General features: G+C 57.4%; 7 protein-coding genes across 7 annotated transcripts; 2 read left to right on the top strand and 5 right to left on the bottom strand.

Moving 5' to 3' along the window:
- Positions 1-496: 496 nt before the first annotated feature.
- On the top strand, positions 497-2,923 carry BO66DRAFT_365390 (aspartate--tRNA ligase MSD1). Its single transcript, XM_025645209.1, has 3 exons — positions 497-777; positions 872-1,578; positions 1,634-2,923. Exons 1-3 carry the CDS (start codon positions 561-563, stop codon positions 2,765-2,767), a joined length of 2,058 nt encoding a protein of 685 aa, XP_025507998.1. The 5' UTR covers positions 497-560; the 3' UTR covers positions 2,768-2,923.
- On the bottom strand, positions 2,912-4,961 carry cox10 (protoheme IX farnesyltransferase). Its single transcript, XM_025646509.1, has one exon. It carries the CDS (start codon positions 4,903-4,905, stop codon positions 3,307-3,309), a length of 1,599 nt encoding a protein of 532 aa, XP_025507997.1. The 5' UTR covers positions 4,906-4,961; the 3' UTR covers positions 2,912-3,306.
- Positions 4,962-5,125: 164 nt separating this feature from the next.
- Positions 5,126-6,251, top strand: BO66DRAFT_340884 (putative monosaccharide-P-dolichol utilization protein). Its single transcript, XM_025644420.1, has 2 exons — positions 5,126-5,846; positions 5,908-6,251. The coding sequence occupies exons 1-2, from the start codon at positions 5,220-5,222 to the stop codon at positions 6,211-6,213; spliced, it is 933 nt and encodes a 310-aa protein (XP_025507996.1). The 5' UTR covers positions 5,126-5,219; the 3' UTR covers positions 6,214-6,251.
- Positions 6,252-6,314: 63 nt separating this feature from the next.
- Positions 6,315-7,433, bottom strand: med8 (RNA polymerase II mediator complex subunit MED8; the record flags this gene model as incomplete). The annotated part of the gene is made up of 2 exons (XM_025649097.1): positions 6,315-7,080; positions 7,309-7,433. The coding sequence occupies 2 exons, from the start codon at positions 7,431-7,433 to the stop codon at positions 6,315-6,317; spliced, it is 891 nt and encodes a 296-aa protein (XP_025507995.1).
- A 1,346-nt stretch (positions 7,434-8,779) lies between these two features.
- Positions 8,780-9,731, bottom strand: BO66DRAFT_309107 (uncharacterized protein; the record flags this gene model as incomplete). Its single annotated transcript, XM_025643265.1, has 3 exons — positions 8,780-9,090; positions 9,152-9,391; positions 9,449-9,731. Coding segments are annotated over 3 exons (834 nt in total), but the record flags the coding sequence as incomplete, so codon positions are not given.
- Positions 9,732-11,022: 1,291 nt separating this feature from the next.
- Positions 11,023-11,811, bottom strand: BO66DRAFT_313489 (uncharacterized protein; the record flags this gene model as incomplete). Its single annotated transcript, XM_025643389.1, has 1 exon — positions 11,023-11,811. The coding sequence occupies one exon, from the start codon at positions 11,809-11,811 to the stop codon at positions 11,023-11,025; it is 789 nt and encodes a 262-aa protein (XP_025507993.1).
- A 1,833-nt stretch (positions 11,812-13,644) lies between these two features.
- Positions 13,645-15,191, bottom strand: BO66DRAFT_143775 (uncharacterized protein). Its single transcript, XM_025642085.1, has 2 exons — positions 14,789-15,191; positions 13,645-14,612 (listed from the first exon to the last, which is right to left on the bottom strand). Exons 1-2 carry the CDS (start codon positions 14,970-14,972, stop codon positions 13,969-13,971), a joined length of 828 nt encoding a protein of 275 aa, XP_025507992.1. The 5' UTR covers positions 14,973-15,191; the 3' UTR covers positions 13,645-13,968.
- Positions 15,192-15,483: the final 292 nt, after the last annotated feature.

Here is a 15,483-nt window from a genome sequence, read left to right as displayed (position 1 = left end):
CAGCGAGCGTACGATCAAGGGTCATACCAACGGGTCAGGGGACACCACCAAGTAAAAATTTTGAATCAGAGATGCCTTCATCGCGTCCGTGAATAACAAGGTATGGTGTGCCGAACGCCTTTCTCAGCCTCGCTCCATCCCGGGATTCCCAGCAGCCCTTAAACCCCGAAAGGAGAGCCAGCTGGGGCCCAAGAGGAGAGATGATCGAAAGATACACGCTAGGCTTTCATCATCTGGACGGGTAGAATGTTAGCGATTGTGTTTATCAAGTGGTTCGGTTCGAAGGTAGCACTCACTTCAAGAAAACTTGGAAGGATGAAGAAGAAAATAAAAAGATGGGCGGAGAATTCCTTTTTTGTAGTGGGCCGGACAGCGCTAGGATCGATGAGGAAAGCGGAAAGATCCCCCGGCCATCTGCCGTGTTGTGCCGCCTTGGAATCCGCGGCTATCGGATCATCGTCCCACTCGGCGTCACTCGACAAACAACCTTCTGCACTTATGTTTGACCTCAATTGGCCTCTCAGACTTCCGTGAAGCTTTGCGAGGACTGATTGCACTTGATGATGTTCTTGGCCAGGGCGTCGCGATACTCCCCTCAGCTCCGCGCCAGCTATGTTGAGATTTCCAACTACATCCGCGGCCGACGGCCGGCGTTGAACCGGACTTTCTATGCGCAGAGCTCCCCTCTACGATTTTCTCATAGCGAAGACTCGCCTCGCGAGCACCTTCCACCTACTAAGAATACATCTGAACTGCTTGAAAAGTTCAAGAACTCGAGTAAGTGGTTCCGATCACTCCGCCCTACCTGTTCTCGCGATATCCCGAGACATTGCGACAATATACCATCGCTAACCATCATCACCTGCTACAGTCGAGTTTCCATCCCCGACCTATGACTTCGAGACATTCCTCGCCAACGCCCAGCCCGACGAGGAGGTCGTCTTACAAGGCTATGTCGGCAACCGCAGGGAGCTGTCCAGCAAGCTCGCCTTCGTCCGTTTGACGGACCCGACCATGAAACACAGCGTGCAGCTGGTCTCGACCAAGAAGAGTGGAACCCTGGCCGCCCTCAAAACGGTGCGCGCGCACAGCCCGGTGATCATCAAAGGCACGGTCCAGCGAAAGCAAGCAAAGGATGCGGAGATGGCCGAGCGAGACCCGTGGGAGATCGTCCTGGGCGAGATCCAGGCCCTGAATGAGTTCCCGAACGACATCGTCATGACGGGCGATCACGTCCACCCGCCCAAGCACCGCCATCTGCAGCTGCGCTCGAGCAGCGAGCTGCGCGAGGCGCTGCGGTTCCGCGCCGAGGCCCGCAACGTTTGCAGACAGGAGCTGGAGCAGTCGCGCCCGGCGTTCGTGGAGATCGAGACCCCGTTGCTCTTCAAGTCGACCCCGGAGGGCGCGCGCGAGTTCCTGGTGCCCTCCCGCAAGCGCGGATTCGCCTATGCGCTGCCCCAGAGCCCGCAGCAGTACAAGCAGATCCTCATGGCCAGTGGGATCCCGCGCTACTACCAGTTCGCGCGGTGTTTCCGCGACGAGGACCTCCGCGCCGACCGCCAGCCGGAATTCACCCAGGTACGGTCCCCCCGTCTCTTCTCTCTGTTCCAATGACTGACCACGCTGCCCGCAGCTGGATCTTGAAATGTCCTTCGCCACAGGCAACGACGTGATGCAGGTCATCGAAGGCGTGATCCGCCGTCTGTGGTCGACGCTGATGCCGGAGCCCGCGCCCTCGGGCCCCTTCCGCCGCATGCCCTACCAAGAAGCGATGAGCCGGTACGGCTCCGACAAGCCCGACACGCGGTACGGGATGGAGATCTCGCGCATCGACTACCTGCTCCCGGTCGACCTCGTGCAGAAGATCACCCCGCTGACCGATCCGGTCGTCGAAGTCTTCAAGCTCGAAGGCAACGACAACGACCCGGCGGCCACGCAGGAATTCATCACCCAGTTCCTCGACTCGCCCGAGGGCGCGCCCTTCAACGAGAACCCAGACGGCGGGCCGGGGATCTTCGTAGTGGACGCCCGCAAACCGCTCAGCGGGCTGCAGCCCTTCGGCTTCGAGGCCGCCGAACACCTGGAGACGACGCTGGGCATCGAGCACGGCGACCTGCTGGTCATCCAGGCTCGGCCACAGAACTCGCTGACGGGCGGCTCGACGGCCCTGGGCAGCCTCCGCCGCGCGCTGCACGCCGCCGCCGTCGCGACGGGCTTCAAGCCCGCCATCCCCGGCTTCGAGTTCCTGTGGGTGGTCGACTTCCCGCTGTTCACCCCGGCGGCCGCCGGCGACTCCGCCGAGGAACCGGGCCAGGGCGGCGCCGCCGGCTTCTCGGCGACGCACCACCCGTTCACCGCGCCCAAGACGGCGGCGGACGTCGACCTGCTCCTCGGCGCGGACCCGACCCGGGCCACGGCGGACCACTACGACCTGGTGGTCAACGGGGTCGAGCTGGGCGGCGGCAGCCGCCGCATCCACGACGCCGCCGTCCAGGAGTTCGTCTTCCGCGAGGTGCTGCGCATGCCCGACCACCGCGTCGCCGACTTCGCCCACCTGCTCGGCGCTCTGCGCGCCGGCTGCCCCCCGCACGCCGGCTTCGCCCTGGGCTTCGACCGCCTCGTCGCCGTCATGCTCGGCCGCGACTCCGTCCGCGACGTCATCGCCTTCCCCAAGATGGGCCGCTCCGGCGAGGATCCCATGGTCAAGGCCCCCAGTCCCATCAGCGACGAGGCGGCTAAGATCTATCATCTGGCGGTGAAGGAGTGAGTCTGCCGCTTCACTTGCCGGTAGTCGTGGTCTCTCTGTCTGTGTACGAATTCAATCAAGCGAGGCGGGATGACAGGTCAGTTTCCCGGGATGTATGGCCGGCTGGCTTATGTCCTGTACTGTATTATTACTTTATGTATAGAATCTAGAAAAAAGACATCTTTACTTCATTCATCACTCGGATATAGTGCAGCCTTCAGTACTGTTGATATAGTACAGCTAGCTCCATCTACCGAGTCCGTCACCAGAGTAAGATCACAAGCACATAAGAAACATCAAAGCTCCACGCGACGGCTGTTATACAAGACAAGGCAAGGAAGGCCATCGAAACCAACCTGAAAAAAAAAGAAAAGACAACGCCCGTCCCACATTGAACCAAAACAGGGAATCTAGAATATAACACGTAAACAAATGAGTGGGACCAGAATGAGATGCACTAAAGAAAATTCACATATAATCCCCCAGGCCATGCCAATCATTCTATATCTGGTTTCTGTTTTACACGGTTTTTGGTATTTGATTTTGTTTTTTGATCCGGTCTAGGCCCGGGAAGTCACCTGCGTGGCGGTGGAAGCAGCAGCAGCAGCAGCAGCTTCCTCCTCGTCCACGTACACATAGTCGGCCTCATCATCCTCGAGGTCATCGGGCTGTCCGAACGCTTGCTGCCACACGCCATCCCAGAGACCCTTCTTGGTGACCAGGCCGCCGACCAGCAGGACGGGGAGCTGCCAGATACTCGCCCAGAAGAGGCCGCGGGCGCTGCCCTGGCCGCCCTGGTACTTCCAGAAGCGGTAGGCCTCCTTGACGAGCCAGGCGTTGGCGAGGGAGCTGCTGACCAGGAACCCGTGGCCGACGACGCCGACCCACCACAGGCCGATGGAGATCGGGAACATCAGCACCGAGTAGCGCAGCGCGACGCGCGCGTTCATGGCCGGGTTCTTCCAGCACAGCATCTTGTAGCCGGCGCGTTTGTACTCCTCGCGGATGGTGTGCGACAGCGCGTTGAAGTGAGGGAACTGCCACGCGAACAGGATCCCGCCGAGCAGCCAGCCGCCGACGCTGTCCTCGCTGAAGAGCATGTCGCGCCATGTGTCGTGGCCCGTCGTCGCGGTCTGCCCGGCCGCGGCCACCCAACCCATCAGCGGCGGAATGGCGCCGACGATAGCTCCGACCCAGGTGTTGCTCACGTGGATGCGCTTGAGCGGGGTGTAGATGAAGCCGTAGAGGATGATGTTCCCCGCGGAGAGGGCGGTGACCGTGGGGTTGGTGCCGAAGTAGAGCAGGCCCAGCCCGGAGATCGCGGTCGCGATCGCAAAGAGCACGGCCCCGCGGCGGGAGACGAGACCGCGGACGAGCGGGCGGTTGCGGGTCCGCGACATGAGGGCATCGTACTTGGGCTCGAGGAACATGTTGATGGTGTTGGCGCAGCAGCTGGACAGGAAGGTGCCCGCCGTCAGGTAGAGGAATGTGAGGGTGGAGGTTGAGAGGGTCGGAAGCGGGGTCATCGAGGGATCCAGGGCGAGGAGCGTCGAAATTGGGTACATGCCGTAGGCTGCACTTGCGCTCAGCACGACCAGAACAGATAACCGGGGTTTGCAGAGCGCGAGAAAGGCCGCCATTTTGCGGCGCGGGGACGTGGTGGGGAGGGCGGAGGAGAAGGCCGACAGCTGTGCGGAGGCGTCGGGGGGGATGACATGTTCGGCTTCGGCGTCGCTGGCTGCAGCTTCATCCTTTAGTCGTTTCCTTCGGCGGTGTGGAAGCTCTGTCTGCGTGGATTCGGAGGTAGTTGAGACGGGGGAGGAAGAGGTAGAGGTCGGCTGGTGGTCTGATGCTGATTTGCGGGTGGGGGAGTCGGGTTGAGGGTTGCCATTGTTGGTCGACAACGAGGACAGCAAGCTGCTCTTGTTTGCTGCAGCATCTTCGGCGCGATTGGAGGAGAAGAAGGAGCGGTGGAGAGGTGCAGGAGGGGATTGAGAAGCGGCACTGCCGGAGTGAGAGCGGGAAGACGAGATGAAGCCGCGGAGGCCAGCGGCGGAGAGACGCGGTGGAGGAGACCGTCTCAGAAGGCATTGGGATGAGATCCGACCGGCATCGCGAGTCGGTCCTACTGCTCGCAAGGAGCAGCGGAGGAGACTCATGGCGAAGGGGTGGGAAGAGGCAGCAGACGGCCGTGAGGAGGTCGGTCTGTCTGTCTGTCTAAATGCAGAGCAAAGCAACGGGATGGGAATCGGAAGGATTGAAGCCGAAGAGGGAAAGATGGCGGGTGCGGGCGACGGCAGGGACCAAGCATGCAGTGCGGCGGCGACCGGTGGGATTCCACCGGTGGATTTGATTATTTGATTGTCATCTACTCTCACACTTCAGCCTACTTAGAAACCAGGCTTCCACCTTCTCCTACACACCATCAGCCTTCGTCAGCCTTCCTCCTCTTCCATCAAACAATCCACGCATCATGGATCTCCTCCAGAAATCCGTCCTGGATCCTCTCCAGCCCGTCCTTCGCCCGATCGTCTCGGCCGTACCCGAACCCGTGCACGATGCGATCATCTCGCTGATCGGGCAGTCCTGCCACAACGCCTTGGTGGTCGACCTCGACATCAGCAAGGACCCCGCCTGTACCTCGCTGGCCATTTCCAAGGCGCTGGGCATCGCCATCGTCGGCGCCAGCGCCATCGTCAAGGTGCCCCAGATCCTGAAGCTGATCAACTCGCGCTCGTCCGCCGGCGTCTCGTTCGTCTCGTATGCGCTGGAGACGGCCAGCCTGCTCATCACGCTGTCGTACAGCGTGCGCAACAACTTCCCCTTCAGCACCTTCGGCGAGTCGGCCTTGATCGCCGTGCAGGACGTGGTGGTCGGGGTCCTGGTGCTGGTGTTTGCGGGCCGGTCCGCGGCCGCGGCGGCGTTCGTGGCGGTCGTCGCCGCCAGTGTGTATACCTTGCTGTTCGACCAGACCCTCGTGGATGCGAAGACGATGTCCCTGCTGCAGGCCGGTGCGGGCGCGCTGGGTGTGGCCAGCAAGGCGCCCCAGATTTTTACGATTTGGAGTGAGGGTGGCACTGGCCAGCTGAGTGCATTTGCCGTAAGTTTGTTCTGATTTGGTGTCTCGCCATGCGCACTATAGCTAATTGTCTTGGTTCCAGGTCTTCAACTATCTCGCCGGTTCTCTGTCGCGCATTTTCACGACTCTGCAGGAGGTGGACGACAAGCTGATCCTGTACGGATTCATTGCCGGATTCTCGCTGAACCTGATCCTCGCGGCTCAGATGCTGTACTACTGGAACAGCCCGGCCAAGTCGCAGGTCAAGAAGCAGGCCAAGGGCAAGCCTATTGCCAGCGCCAGCGCTAGCGCCGCGGGCGTCGCGACCCCGAAGCCCACCGCCACCAGCTCGGGCATCTCCTCGCCCAAGCCATCCGGCAAGACTCCCACCACCCGGCGACGTGGTTGAGTGGTCTCAAATCCTTTTTCTTAGCTTCTTTAACCCAGATAATTCTTAGTCCGCTTCTCCCCCGCTCCTTGTAACTCTTGTAACCATTGTAACGAGCAAAATCACCTCTGACTCGGCATCATCCCAACGGTCATAAACCGCAAAATCTCATCCAACGGCACAACCGGCGCCACACCCTTCTGCTGCCCCGGGGCATGCGGGGCAGAAGCAGCAGTAGCAGAAACCGGGGCAATATCAAACTCCAATCCCTGCCCCACGCCAGACTTCCTCCTCACCCCAACAATCTCCATCTCATCCGGCTCTCCCTCCCCTTCCTCCTCCCCACTCTCCCCCTCCTCACTTTCACTGTCATCATCATCATCATCCTCCAGCACCCGCCTCAACCCCGTCACCACATTCCCGACCCCTTGCTCCCGCTCCTCCAACGTAAAGTTACCACCCCAATTCCTCCGCCGCGCCTCCTGGTTCGCCTCCACCGGCGCCCAATCCCACAGCTCGGCGAGCGCGCCCAGATCATCCAGCCCGTTATCATTCCCGGCAGCCCCAGCTGCTGCTGCTGCTGCTGCCACCGCACTGCCCCCGTAGCCATTCCCTGCACCCCCCAGATTCCCCGGCACGAACGGAGGCGAGGCAGCCGCCAGCGACCCCCCGGCCTTCCGGCCGCGCGCGACCCAGTCCTCGACCCGGGGATCGAGCTTGGTGCGCAGCAGCTGCTCGAGGGCGACGGTGTTGGCCGGGTTGCGCGAGGGGTAGGAGGGGCTGGGGTAGGCGACGAGGGTGGCGAGGAGGTCGCGGTTGTCCGAGAGGTGGTCGGAGATGGTGAGGAGGTTGTTGCTGATGATTGTTGCCTGGGATTGGAGGGAGGTCCTACCCCATAGAAAGAAAATCAGTAATTGGTAGGTGTGGGTCAGTTTTATCAGGAGTTGGTGTTGCTTTACCCAAGTCCCAAGTCCCATCAGGACTTGGGTTGTTGGGGTTAAGGCTATGAGGGTAGGAGGGGAGGGGGGGGGGGGCCGTCAATGAGGATTTGTGCATGTGTCCATGATGCTGAAAGGGGAAAATGCAAAGGGTCGGGTTGGGATGGGCATAACATACCATGACGGCAGGGGATCACTCTGGTTCAAACTGGTGATCAACGAGGCCAGGGAATGCGTCAGTTGCACGAGGCGTTGGCGCGATTGCTCGAGGGTTTTGATCTGATCCGGGGTGAGGGCGGACATTTTGGTGTCTGCTCGGATTCTTTGGCGGGGTGATGGTGGAGGGTGAAGAGGAAAGGTCTGTCCCAGTCCAAGAAGAGAGGGCAGATGAGGTGGTGGTGGTGGTGGTGAGTTATTGCTTGCTATATCAAGATGCGGGCGCAATGAGGGCGGTGGTTGGCGGAGTTCGACAGGGCAGCGGAGATGTTGAAGGTGTTCCTGCCTGAGGCGACCATCGCCCTCCCCGCAAGCAACTGAGGGTCGATCCGCTTGTCGCTTTGCATCTCCTCTCCCTCTAACTATAACCCACCTACAAGTCTACATCTACCACAACCATCAAAATCAACAAAGACACAAACCCCCCATCCATCCTCCAGAATCCTGGCGCCTACCTCATCATTGTATCCTCACCACTAATCATCAACAGTACCTCTTCTTATCTTATAATCTCCTTCGTGGCTTTCGCCATGAAACACACTCCTTAACCGCCCAACCAGTCATGATCCCGCACCCAGTATCCCGTGTTTATTTATAGCCCCCCCGGCAGGGATTCTGCACAACTGTTCACACCCTCTCTCATCCTTCCCTCCTTCCTGCCCCCCGCGCTTAACGCACCGGGGAAGTAGAGGATATAAGCTCCGTCTCCTGCTCTGTTCTGCAACAGAGGCGGGGATTTACTATTCAGGGTCTTCTGCAGGCGTTGCTTCTATCTCCACTGTGGGACTCACCTTCGAAACTACACTACCCTTCCAACGCGCTTATGATTCTTCAGACTTCTTCAGAACTCTTCAAATTACTTCACTTCACGAATCTCCATCCATCCCATCACTTGCAATACATTACCAACAAAACTATGTGCAACACTCGAAGGAGAGGGGGGTATACAAGATCTGCTCCTCGCGATGATCCCATCTGATCCGCTCGTCATAAACATCATAAAAGAGACACAATGTGCTAACAAACAATAAAGACACCAAACATTATCGGCCCCGTATGCAGGCCAGTCAGTCATGGTGACGACCTCTTCACGTCGAGGTCAGGTCAACACCTGCCAGTGGAACCTCTGGCTGGAACATTCGCAGCCCAGAGCAGGAACAGGCTCATGATTTTGAGTCAGACTTGACAGGGAAGAAGTCTTCAGGCTTCTTGCCCTTCTCTTGCGGAGATACCGGAGAAATATCACTCTCCATCGCCACCGCCGTCTCTTTCACATGTTGCTTGGAGTGTCCCACCACCTGACTGCGGCCATCATTATCCACAAACTGGAAGCCCGAGCCTTCTTGCAGTTGCTGCGGCGGCTGCGGCTGCGGCTGCGGCTGGTACGCCCCCGGCGGATACATCTCCTGCGGAGAATACGTCGGACCACGCCATGGGTGCTCCGCAGCCAGAGTCTTCCATCGCTGCTGCTCCGACGCCCGCTCACGGCGGACATATCTCCGCCGCCAGCCGAGGCAGAAGAAGAGACTCATCGTGCACAGACAGACGAAAATCACAAACCCCATCACTGGAAGCCCGATCAGCGTCGCCAGTCGGTAGTTGATGGGATCGTGCGCCGTGCTGTTCAGCAGATCCCTGTTGTAGAAGGGAAGCTGAATTTCTGAAAAGATATCCGATGGACTGATGGGAAAGGCCGTATCAGTGGGCACGGGGAAGTGACACTCATAACGCATCGCCTCGAGAACTGATGATTTCCAACTTCCGTTAGCGGCTTCGTTCTCGGATTCACAGAAGATCATACGCACAATTTGCCAGATACCCCTGCGTGCTTGTCAGGTTGTAGCAGTTACTACAGGTGTCGATGTGGTTGTCGGCAAATGCCCCCGTGGCGCAATAGGCCCGCAGGTTGTTCTGATTCGGGTTCAGCAGCTCAAACTCGAACGCCGGGCTCAGGCCCAGGCACGCGACCAGACACGGAGTCGAAACCGTGTTCACATCCTTCGGATACCCGTAGACACAGGTGTCGAATGCGAACCGGAGATTATCTGGGCAGGAAACCTGATCAGCGCCTGATGTCTACCAGACACGGAATCAAAACTTACAGAGACCCCAGTTGAAGTCACTAATCTGGGTTTCAGCATCGGTGTAATTGCTCTGTAGTTCGCAAGAGACGCATTCTTGGAACTTCCGGCCAGTCTCGGTGGTGTTGTACGACTCGTCCAGACAGACCATCTCCGAGGAAGTGGTGTTGGTCGGGTTGCTACAGACGTCATAGCACGGTGAACCGTAGGTCGCATGCAATGCCCCGGCCGGTGAAGCCAGGGAGGACAGTAGCAGCAGTAACGGTGCTGCTACCGACATGATCGTAGATCGGGAGCTCGGGCCCCGCGGTTCGAATATCATGCCGATGTTCTTAGGGTTGGAATGATCGATCGTTCCTCGGGCTCCCAGTAAGACGAGATTACCGGGCTACCTGACAGCCAAACGAATGGAGGTGCTGAGTGCAGGAGGTCGACCGAGCCCAGCATCGAACTCACCGCACGGCAGGAGGATAGAGATAGCGACAGGAAGTGGAAGACCCAAGAGAATCCCAGGGGCAAAGATGAGGGAGAACGTGCACTGGAGGGCACGGGATGGAGGGAAGGGAATCAGAGGGTAGAAATGGCGATGCGGATCCCACGAAATAATGCATGACAAGCTCTTTCGGTTGGACGGCATGAGGGATCGGAGCCATGTTGGGGGGACTGATAGAAATGCATGCCACCACCGACCGCACTGGCGAGAAGGAGAACGAACCACCTTGTTTCCGTGCCGGATCACCAAGCATTGGAAGACACTGGTTCAACTATTCAACTAGCATTAACCAGGATTGAACCAGGGCGGGCAAAAGAAAACTCCTCCCCTGGTCAATCGGGGCGCTAAGAAGGAGCCCCCCCCCCCCCTCCTCTCCTAAGCAGGCGAGGGGCTTCTTGATCACTGTGACAAGACAAATGTGACTGTGACATGGAGTGCAGAAGCTTGCAGTCCCGGGAAAGAGCATGAGTCGCTGTGATTTGCTAGCCTGCCTCATGCAGGAGGAGGAGAACAAAAGCACTCCCGAGTCGGCTTGCGGGGTTCGGCGCTTGCACGCAGCCTCGCATTGGACAAGATCTCAACTCCTCAACTCGCCGCAACTGCTCTCAGTCAGCCCTCTTCGCTTCCAACCATGGTTTGCCTGTTTGCTTGTTGATCCTCTGTGCTATTCAGCGAAAGATGGTGTGATCGATAGACTTGATCAGATCGATTATCATTGTTCTCCGCCGGAATTGCAACCTTGACGGAGGAAGAGGAGACGCCATCCTTGCGCAGCATGACCCTCCCCCGAACAATACGGAAAGTACCGGGAAATATCAAAAACGCCTCCCAAGCAGACAACCGCAAACAAAACTAATTACACAAAACGCCACAATGCAGCAGCTTTAATCATCGGGCTTCCATCCCCGCGAGCTACACCATATGCCTCTCAGCCAGCGAGACATCAAGCCTGGTCCGTTCGGTCCGGCCCCTCGCCATCTGTCCTGGGCTGGGGGCTTCCAGACAATTCACAATCACAAAATGCCACTCGACCAAAACGACCCAAAATGCGTAAGCCAGAACAGCCACCCAATGTATCCGCCAAGATCTCTCCATAGACCGTTTACCCATACAGCTCATCGTAAGATGGAACCATCTCCTGTGCTCGGGGAAGCTCCTGCTTAGATCGTCGGCTAGCCCTCCGCTCTGCCAGCGTAGAGGATGGTGGGATAATCCCCGGAATCCGCTGGTCCTCGGACGGATTCGAGGGAACTGAGGAAGTATAGCTGTTATGTCTCGACCCGACCGTCCCTGGCATCGACACAGGAGACTCTGCCAAATACCCCTGGACACTACATCCGCGCATACGCGACGTGACAGACAATGGGGGCGACTTGGACGCTCGCGAGTAAAGTTCAGAATCCTCGTACGGACTGGGCCGACCGGAGGAGGGCTGGTGTCGCCCGTTCGATACATTCTGCGGCGATGGAACGGTTGCCCCTTCTGTCTCCTCCATCGAGCCATCGTCGGAGCACGAATGATACCAGGCACTCGGCGGATGAACAACGGTTGATTCATACGAGTGTTGCTTCTGCCTGGAGCGATTACCCACTCGCGCATCGTAGTGGCCCGTAGGAATGGTCATGGCTGAATCAACGGATTGTGCTCGCCCATCTCTGCTGGCCGGTTGTCCCAAAGCTCCTATGCGAGGTGAACTGGCGCATCTACCAGGCTCGAGTGAATTTTGTCGCCGTTCGCGGTCTCCATCAGATGTGCGGGCGCCCGCACTCGCTTGATCCCACTGGTTCCAAGAGCCGCCGTTGGGATAGGTGATAGATATGTCGCCCCATCGTGAGTGCAATTCGGACGATAGCTTCCGCTTCCTTCGCAGTTTCTGCATGAGGTTCGTCATAATCGCAAGAGGACTTTTCATGGAATGAAGCCTGAAGAGGCTGAGATGGGATTAGCATCGACGGCCGAGCCACGGATGATCGAAAAGTTGAGGGCCAAGGAAGGAAGAGCCGAGACATCCACAGTACCTTTCAAGGATGGGGTCCCCCCAGTGTGTAGCCGGTCCCCTTTTCTTACCCAATATTCCCTCCACTACAACGTAGTCCCTGAAGCTGTCTCAAAGAGGAAGGTAGTCGAAGGGACGAAGACCACCATGCGGCGCCGCAGGCTTCGAGACCCGTCTCTATCGAGCCGGTACACTTTACTCGATGACAGGAAAATTACGCCGGCCGAAGGGCTCATGCATATCGCTCAAAAGGTTGATCGATGGGGGTCCCAGTCAGAGGGGACCGACAATTGGATTTCCTTCAGGCAAGTCCTTCAGCAGCGGCAGGTAGTCATCCTGGGCCAGGCGAGTCAGTGACGGTCGCACGGGTGTGTAAGGCATTCACACACGACCCGACAGTCTGGTTCGCACACCCTCATCGCAGTCATTTCGTCCGGGTGGAGTGGGGGAAGAAAGTCGAGTGAGGGTCACTTTTATCCGAACACAAATCGCTTTTATGAAAGCGGCACGGAGGTTGGCCGCAATCACCGCCATTCACGGGCGTTTGAGGCAGGAAGGGGGTCTGGTCCGCGTAACTGCTGGGCAGGGGTGAGGAGGTCAGTCGCGAAGATGTGGACGCGGCGCAGTCAACCTGCTTGTGCAAGTTGCTAGCTGCGTGCAGCTACTGGGATGGCAGACAGCAATACGCCTAATAATTGGTCGTCGTCTTGGCATGGCGCATCTAGTGACCTCGGCGTCAACCAGCACTGGAAGACTGGGAAATATCCTTGTCGAGGCTAGCAGGTTGGTAGTATCGATTTTGAGACATGCCATGGTGAAGACGGATGAGGCGATATTAACCGCTCGAGGTGATAGCTGGAGGCCTCGTAATAGCTGAAGCAAGGGCGCGAGATTTGCGCAATTCACTGGTCAGCAGGTAATTAGGGCGAGGCCAGTGGTTCGGCCGGCGTCAGCAAACCATTTGGCTGTTCGCCTAGGAGGCCAGGGTCTGGCGACGAGAAAAGAGGGGAAGCCGCAAAGGACAACCACCGGTTTGATCGTCGCGGCTGGACCCGAACCACCCGCAGAGCTTATCTACGCGCCTGGATGGATCCCCTCCAGCAGACGAGGAGTCATTGTCACATCTCGTCGTCACTCCGCAGCTTGTCGGCTCCGAGGAATCCTCCTTCGTTCTCTAGCTGCAGGGCGGCGACCATGACCCCCTCTCTGGTGACCCTAGCAAGAGCGGGAATTCTCGAGATACCCAGACCAAATGGCCAGCCCACTGATCGTAGCTTTTTCTCCTTTGGGTTAATGGACGCAGACTGGGTGCCTGCAAAGTCGTCGTCTGTCGGCTCGCAAACGTTATGGCGTGTCGCACTTGTTGCCGAGCACCCAACAACCAACCCCCACCTCCACACATGATGGGTTAGACTATAACCTGTTTGTTCCCGGTGTTCTAGCCGCCGGACGTAACCATTCGAGAGATCAATCCATTTCCCTCCGCGATGGACGAAGTACTAAGGCGACTCCAGCTGAGCTGTCGTGCGTCAGTAGACTTGGAAGATTACTCGCAACGAGGACGGGAAGGAACAGCGAGGCGTGAGGGGAGAGGGGTAAGAGGAGCTTTGAAAAAGTACCAACCTGGAGTTGAGTGACACACGCTCAGGGAAGAGCTGCTTCGGTTTAGCTCATGTCACAGCATCTACCATCGGACCCTTCGAGGTAGATCGCCAATAGCATCTGTAGACGCTGAGCCTGTAGGACTTTGGCGGAGTAGCTCCAACCACGAGCTCATACCATCTCTCTGTACCCCGTCGTTGGTGTGCTGTTGCATCCTCTCCATCCTCTCTTCCTTTTCGTAATCATAAACATCATCGTCATCGTCATCATCATAATGCATCCAAGCAGCTTTGTCCTCCATGCGTTCAGTCAAACACAAGTCGACCAACCATAACAGAAACGAGCGCTTTCCCAAGGAATGGAAAGCAAAAGGACAAGAGAGGTATCAATCTATAAGCGAGCGACAGAAAGGTCTGAGAAAAACAAAGAAAGAACTTCCTCCTCTCGTGATCATCGAAGATCCGTCACCAGTCTCGACAACACAGGTCTAGGCCGTCGCGGCATCTGCTGTGCTGTGCCATCTAAGTTATTAGACGAAGCAAGAGAGGCATCATCATTCAAGTCCCTCAAGGGACCTATCGTGGGTGAAGGCTGAAAGGAGAATCTAGGAGTAATCAACGAGTCCCGCTGAGCCATGATGGGAGCTGGTGGACTCAAGATCGACGACGGGGGTCTTTCCTGCTGAAGGCCCAGTGTAGGATAATGATGATAGGGGATAGCGAGCCCAACAGCCGGAGCAGGAGGGGGAGGGGCATCGACCCTCTGATATCGAGAAGGGTCATAGGTGGGTAAGGGTTGAGGTTGATAGGCTGGGGGTGGATCGCGAAGGAAGTCATCCACCGGGCTGTGGTAATGAGCTGAGAGACGCGACATGGGCTGGGCTGGGGGAGGGAAGACCGATGACATCGTTGTTCCTCCTCCTGCTTCTCCTCTTCCTTCTTCGAGCTGCTGCTCCTTCTGGTTGGCGTCGAGATCACGCAGAGTGGGATAATAGCCCAAGGCGTAGGAGATGTGATGGTCGATGAGGAACTGTCGGTCCTCACGACGTTGCATGGAGCGTCTCTTGTGGCAGAGGAAGGCCAGGATGCCGGTCACTGTTGTTGGGCTGATGGTCAGTTTGGCCGAGTTTGTCTTCTCGGATTCAGTCCCTTCCCTTTCCATGTTGGTTGTGCCGACAGGAACCAGACACAACACAACACAACACAAGAACAAAACACGAGATAAGAAAATTCATAATGAAGAAGGACGAATTGGAAATTTCAAGACTCACCAGCCACCAGCACGACGCTCCCAAGGACCACTCCAATGATCATCCCATCCATACTCGACGATGAGAGACCCGTCGATCGCACCCCGAGGATCCGTGGCTTCATCTTGTATGTGTTCCCTGATGTCTGTCTATCCAAGTCCAAATGATATCGAATGACTTGACCGACTGACCGACGACCAGACATACACCCAATTGAGCAAAGAGATAAAACCGCAGTACACTGCGTCTCGTTCTCCTCAATTCACACTGAGGAATCCAGAGGACAGCGAGAACAAGCACATGCACACCCCACACACACACACACACACACACACACACACACAGCAATCTAACCCACAACACGCAAGAACAAAGGGCAGAAAGAGGCGAAGGGAAAAAGAAAAAAGAAGCAAAGAGCAAAGAAGAGAAACCCCAAGAACGGGGCAGAGATGAACGAACCGGCCGCCACCTATCTTAAAGTAAGGTGAGAAAAGAAAACCAGAATGAATGTCAAAGCACCCTCATCATGCCCTTGGGCCGTCTGGTGTCCTCTCTCCCCGCCTGGTCCCTTCCAAAAGCTATTTTAATCTCAACGGGACATACTGGTGGGTTATGCATGAATGGAATCCCTTAGCCCTTACAGATGTCACACACACGCTCCCCCCCCACCCGCGTTTACTTTACCCTTGATTCAGGGCTGAAGAAAACAAGCATAG

Source organism: Aspergillus aculeatinus, assembly GCF_003184765.1.
Source record: "Aspergillus aculeatinus CBS 121060 unplaced genomic scaffold BO66scaffold_4, whole genome shotgun sequence".
NCBI lineage: Eukaryota > Fungi > Ascomycota > Eurotiomycetes > Eurotiales > Aspergillaceae > Aspergillus > Aspergillus aculeatinus.
Note: the sequence above shows the minus strand (reverse complement) of the source record. Positions and strands in the feature narration are given on the sequence as shown.

What these genes read in the sequence shown, in the direction of transcription:
- BO66DRAFT_365390 (XM_025645209.1), top strand. Translation starts at nt 561, where the DNA reads ATGATGTTCTTGGCCAGGGCGTCGCGATACTCCCCTCAGCTCCGCGCC. An exon ending in TGAAAAGTTCAAGAACTCGA is followed by an intron (nt 778 to 871) that starts GTAAGTGGTTCC and finishes CACCTGCTACAG; the next exon opens with TCGAGTTTCCATCCCCGACC. An exon ending in GCCAGCCGGAATTCACCCAG is followed by an intron (nt 1,579 to 1,633) that starts GTACGGTCCCCC and finishes CGCTGCCCGCAG; the next exon opens with CTGGATCTTGAAATGTCCTT.
- BO66DRAFT_340884 (XM_025644420.1), top strand. Translation starts at nt 5,220, where the DNA reads ATGGATCTCCTCCAGAAATCCGTCCTGGATCCTCTCCAGCCCGTCCTT. An exon ending in GCCAGCTGAGTGCATTTGCC is followed by an intron (nt 5,847 to 5,907) that starts GTAAGTTTGTTC and finishes TCTTGGTTCCAG; the next exon opens with GTCTTCAACTATCTCGCCGG.
- BO66DRAFT_143775 (XM_025642085.1), bottom strand. Translation starts at nt 14,972, where the DNA reads ATGTCTGGTCGTCGGTCAGTCGGTCAAGTCATTCGATATCATTTGGAC. An exon ending in GAGCGTCGTGCTGGTGGCTG is followed by an intron (nt 14,613 to 14,788) that starts GTGAGTCTTGAA and finishes GCCCAACAACAG; the next exon opens with TGACCGGCATCCTGGCCTTC.
- cox10 (XM_025646509.1), bottom strand. Translation starts at nt 4,905, where the DNA reads ATGAGTCTCCTCCGCTGCTCCTTGCGAGCAGTAGGACCGACTCGCGAT.